Source organism: Monopterus albus, unplaced genomic scaffold (genome assembly GCF_001952655.1).
Source record: "Monopterus albus unplaced genomic scaffold, M_albus_1.0 scaffold18.1, whole genome shotgun sequence".
Classification (NCBI taxonomy): domain Eukaryota; kingdom Metazoa; phylum Chordata; class Actinopteri; order Synbranchiformes; family Synbranchidae; genus Monopterus; species Monopterus albus.
In genome coordinates this window covers 6,447,467-6,452,863 of record NW_018127898.1, presented here as the reverse complement: position 1 = coordinate 6,452,863, position 5,397 = coordinate 6,447,467, and the positions used below count along the sequence as shown (strand labels likewise).

General features: G+C 40.4%; 1 protein-coding gene across 2 annotated transcripts; it reads right to left on the bottom strand.

The window, feature by feature from the left end:
* Positions 1 to 6: 6 nt before the first annotated feature.
* Positions 7 to 5,150, bottom strand: LOC109956220 (ras-related protein rab7). 2 transcript variants are annotated; one of them, XM_020593177.1, is made up of 6 exons: positions 5,069 to 5,150; positions 3,000 to 3,062; positions 2,639 to 2,765; positions 1,673 to 1,891; positions 1,388 to 1,516; positions 7 to 1,276 (listed from the first exon to the last, which is right to left on the bottom strand). In XM_020593177.1, exons 2-6 carry the CDS (start codon positions 3,050 to 3,052, stop codon positions 1,181 to 1,183), a joined length of 624 nt encoding a protein of 207 aa, XP_020448833.1. In that variant the 5' UTR covers positions 3,053 to 3,062; positions 5,069 to 5,150; the 3' UTR covers positions 7 to 1,180. The 2 variants fall into 2 exon arrangements, with proteins under 2 accessions (XP_020448833.1, XP_020448834.1); XM_020593178.1 differs by lacking the exon at positions 5,069 to 5,150 and adding an exon at positions 4,777 to 4,961.
* Between the last annotated feature and the right edge of the window lie 247 nt (positions 5,151 to 5,397).

Below are 5,397 nucleotides of genomic sequence, written 5' to 3'. Positions count from 1 at the left end.
GTTGACAGCAAAAAGAAATGTATTCCGATATGGATGATATGTGAAAGAAATCTGTTTCCTCTCCTGGACCATCAGGCAGAACAACGTGCTGTCTTGGTTTGGTTCATTGCCACGTCAAATACTGTACCAGGAATAACCGATTACAAGATTAATCTTCATTTCTCCAATAGAGGAATAGCAATTATTATGTTACGGACAGCACTTGCATCAAGGAACCAAGTCTGGATTCACACACTGTCCTCAACCTGAGCTACAATTGCTTTTACTGTGGCTCTAAAATGAGATGTTTGAACAAGTCTTCAGTTACTGTGGATGACAGCAAAGTGCAGAAAAACAACAATAATAAACAACTGCTGTATACACTTGCCTGCCTGACTTGTCATTGAACTGGAATTCCAATTCTCGCTATGCCAGTTATCAAGAATCAGCAGGCAGGATATCGTGATCGTCACACTGACCCTCATGTTTTCCGATCCTTCACTACTTCAGTTCCGACTCCGTTTATGTTTCGGAGTTTTCTTTTTAAGGTTGCACGAGGTAAAGTGAAATCATGGTAACAAGTGTTTTTGAGAGTGAAACAAATTTAAGTCACAACACACAAGTTAAAAAAACAAAAAAAAAAAAACAAAAAAACAAAACAAAAAAAAACAAAAAAGGTGGGAGCAGTGTTTCCTCTATTCATGCAGAAGTGGTGGGCAGTGAAAGTAAGAAAACAAGCACCACTGCTAAAGAAACTTTGATTTCTTTGCTCATAAACACAAACATGTATAGAGATAATGCTTCAATTTATTAAATGATCCAAATAAAAGCAATTATAACCGAATCTGGGTGTGAAAGCAGCGACACACAAGGAACCGAAATAAGATTAGCCCTAACCACCACCGCTATGAAAACGTACATGCGGAAACACTGGGAAGTAATAAGCATCATACAAGTAAATGCCATACTGTTTCCGTAAGGTGTTCTTTGGGCTACGATACTCATATTTTATAGAAAATGTGTGGTTTGTATACATAAGGAGGTGAGTGCAGCATGTTTGTGTTGTCGTAGTATACTCTTTGTGTGGGATGCTGCTCGTATGTTGGGAATTAACACAGTGGGCCAAGGGAAAGGGGATATACAGACAAGGCAAGACAGGGTAGTGAGGGTGGTGACAACCCTCCCATGATCCTCAGAGTCCTCAGCAGCTGCAGGTCTCTGCTGAAGGCTTGGCTCGCTCGTTCCTGTCCAGCTTTATTGGCTCAGGGAACTCGTTGTACAACTCCACTTCGGTCTCCTGAAGTCAGACAACAGTAAAGAGCGGGGCTCAGGTCAAGTAATATTTTTCAACATTTAAAAAACTGGGTCACACTGCCTACTCAAGGATTTCTTGCCGGCTTCCAATTACCTGTTTAAGAGCGTTGCGTGCAATAGTCTGAAAGGCCTGTTCCACGTTGATTGCCTCCTTGGCGCTGGTTTCGAAATACGGGATGTTGTTCTTACTCTGACACCAAGCCTGTGCTCGCTTGGTTGTTACCTGAAACACAGAGGAGCTGACATTACACTTAGAAACGTCAGACATGTGAGAATGACTTTTACAATAGTAAAATATATTTTACAATAGTTTCATTACTCTACCCTTAAAAGGAACTAATCACACCCACAACATTCCTAGAATGAAAACAAAATCCACCTGTCTGTTCTCCAAGTCAATCTTGTTGCCCAGCACCACAAAGGGGAAATTCTCAGGGTCTCGAGGGCTGGCTTGAATCAGGAACTCGTCCCTCCAGCTGTCTAGAGTCTTAAAGGTGTTGGGTGCTGTCACATCAAACACTAGGACACAGCAGTCAGCTCCACGATAGAAGGCTACACCTAAGGACTGGAACCTTTCCTGGCCTGCTGTGTCCCAGATCTGAGATACAGAATGGAGAGGAAGTAAGCATCAAAGGAGACTACAGGTGAATCCCAATTCCCTTACTTTATTGAGTCTCACTTAACCCAGGAGTCATTCCAGTTCACAATGTTGAAGGAGGTCCCACAGCTCTTATTTCTGCTCTGAGGAGCAAGGAGGCTGCTTGGAGAAGCTATAACCAAGGATATACAAGTGTATCCTTTGCAGAAATCTGTTACGGATTGACACACCCCTTTATTAGAAATCAGTTTGTGCTTGGACACTTCACATGAAGGCTCACAAGAAAAGAACTTGTCATGTCAGTTAAAACACGTTTCCTTGTTCTTCTCTGCTTGCAGTTTCTCCTTGCACCTTTTCCTTGTATTGTGTGTGGGTGGGACTAAGAGGCAAGGATAAAGTGCAAGTGAGGGAAACATGGATGTAATTAGGGGAATTGGGATTCTCCTAAGGTGCATTTATAAGTGCAAGTCAATCTGATCACTGTAAATAAGAAGATCTGCAGTCATTCACTCTTTGTAGCATGTGTGGTATAAAAATGCAGAATAAAAATCAAGATGCACTTAAATATGATTTAGACCCAAAAGAAATAATTAATGTTCTCAGTGTTAAAGCGATGAAACTCATGCAAGTCCATCCTTATTAGTTGATAAGAATCAGCAGGTTTGTGTTATTGCATCATTATCACCTCATTGGATTTTGTGACATTATGTCAGCGTGGCATTCTTGTGTGAATTATTCCCTCAGTACCTGCATTGTGACAAGTCTGTCATCCACCATTACTTCTTTTGTCAGGAAATCAGCACCTATTGTGGCTTTGTACTGGTTACTGAACTTCTTATTCACATACTGGTTCATCAACGAAGTCTTCCCAACACTAGGGGGAAGAAAAACAACAGGAATACACCATTCAGACCACAGGTAGTGCTGGAACAATTGAAAGAGAAAATATAACCAGGATGAAATGACTGAAAATTCTCTTTTTAGAGTGAACATAGCAAACTAGACCCATTACCCTGATAGTTTTCTTTCCACTAAGCCACAAGGCATCACTTGTTATTCTTCTTGTCTTTTCCATTTAGCTTTGAAGCTAGAATTCAACATCACTTACCCAGAGTCTCCGAGAATGATGACTTTGAGTAGTACTTTCTTCCTTGACGTCATTATGCCACAGCTGCAGAGACAAAAAAGCAGATTTAAGAGGAGAAGAAAGCTCCTAACAGACACAGATCAATGCTGCAAACAAGATGGATAAAGCCTTGTGCTTTTGATATGGACCAACGGGTTTCAGTGAAGGATAAGGACTGGTCATGCCTTGAAAAACTTTCAAAAGAAACAGTCCAGTTCTAGGAACAAAACCAGATGTCTCCTACACCTGAGTTCCCTTCACTTCACACACAAACCAAACAACAGTATGGCAATGTGACTATAATAATGTGCTGCACTGCATTGTACAATGAGGCTCCAAATACAATTATTTAAAATAAGAATTCTCTATGCTTTTTTTTCTAGATAAGTTGAACAGTCAGTGCTGAAGATATTGAGATGACATGGCATCTGCTCTCTGCTGTTTTTGTCACCACAGCTGGCTGCTTTTGTTTTGTAATATCACTGCTTCTGATAAACCACTCAATGAAAATGCTGTTCAATTCGCAAATTACACTTACAATTCTTGCACATTTATAAAAGCTGAATATTACAATAAATTGGGGAAAAAACTGGGTACACATCCAGTTACTGAACAACATACTTAATGGGATCCTGGCTTGTGATACAAATAAACAGCACCAACATCTTATCTGTTATACTGTACATGTGCACACATTATAGGCCTAAACTCATCCTTCCTCTCTGGATCCTTTATTTAAATCCAAGATACCTAATAAATGTCTCTTAACCTTTTGCATTATATTTTCACATAACTTCATGCAAATATGAGTATTAATCACTGATGCAAACCTCTGCAATTGCAGTCACTTTTCTGTTAAATAATGATCTGGTTCATCACATGCACATATTATTTTTGTACTAAATTCCAAAACTCGTTATCTCTGGGCCTGCTCTACACATCACTAAGTACTTCTGCCTTTAGCCAAGTATGCGTTTTGCAATAATGAGCCACCTCATATAACTGTAATGATCAGAGTCCAAATTCCACCACCGACGGGATTTAAATCCTCATTCCAATAGGTTGGGCATTTGAGAAAGAATTAGAGAAAGAAAAAAGGTTTTTGTCTTGTCACCACTTAGGTGAGCAAAAAAAGTCACGGTTTAAATATATATCAGTGCTATTATGAGGTCAAAAGCAGCACAGCGCTGTCGGCGTGGCTCTCATAATCTACACCCCATGACACTGTGTCAGGGACTGATCACATGGTTTAAAACACAGGACTAACGGAACCATGACTTGGCAAGCATGATTAGCTCAGGGAGTAGATACGGTGAATTCAATTCACATGCCGGCATATGACAGCTATGATCAGTCTATCGACCAATCTGGTTGTAAACGCGTACAAATGTTAAAATGTAAGAGTCCTATTAACATTTTACCAAAGGAGTATGATAAAACATCCAAAACACTTGCAAAGTATTAGCAAGGAAGAATAAATTGTACAGTTAGAGATGACAAGTTAGACAGATAAATAAGAGAACGATAAAAACATAGTTTAGAGAACAATATCAGTAACAAATGCCTTTTGTAAACGATCAAAGCCAGTCGTTTTGAACACGGTGTCCAGAACCAATTAGGCTACCACATCATGACACTACTTAATTTAAGCTAACGTTTGGTTGGCCAAGCAGGGTTTGTTAGCAAATGTTAAACGGCTAATGGCAGAGGCATTTTTAACAGGTCATTAGCAAAACCAACAACTAAAGTCACCACATACCAGTCTGGGCGATAATCCTGCGGTAAAGATATCAAAAGTGGACTTTTCCTCTGCCTCGGTTGGGAGCGATGGCTAACGCGCAGGCTAGCTAACAAGCTAACAGCTCCTATAAATGTCTGCCGTAAAAAAAGCAATGCGTTTTCGGCGTCGACAGCTAAATTATCTTTAATACCTAGCCTCGCAGCTAACTATGCTTATCGAATACGACACTGCCAGTGACAGTGTTTGTCTCCCTTCGCATAACAGAGGCGAATCTGCTTCGCTCTGTGCCCGTTCCCGACGCTCGTTTTACCTGTCAAGCTAACGTGCTAGCAGCTAGCCGAGCTCCGTTCACTTCCTCCAAAACAAGCTCTTACGGTGGTGGGTGGCGTCACGCGCTGGACACACCTTGTTGCACAGAACCCGAGAAATCAAAATATTAAAATATAGAATGGAAATTCACTGACATCTACCGAGCGAACTGTATTCACTGTCATAGAGCATACAGTACTGAATTAGTGCTCCACTGACATGGGGTGGAATTATCAATACCACTACAATTAGGAAATACAAACCTATAATCTGGCGATCACATACTATCTAAGAATATGCATAAAACTTGATTTTAAAAAAGTCTGAAAT

Bases quoted from the DNA above. Each gene is read 5' to 3' on its own strand.
- LOC109956220 (XM_020593177.1), bottom strand. From the start codon at position 3,052: ATGACGTCAAGGAAGAAAGTACTACTCAAAGTCATCATTCTCGGAGAC. The intron at 1,517-1,672 runs GTGGATTTTGTT...TCTGTGTTTCAG, and splicing joins TTGACTTGGAGAACAGACAG to GTAACAACCAAGCGAGCACA. The intron at 1,277-1,387 runs GTAATTGGAAGC...GTCTGACTTCAG, and splicing joins CACGCAACGCTCTTAAACAG to GAGACCGAAGTGGAGTTGTA.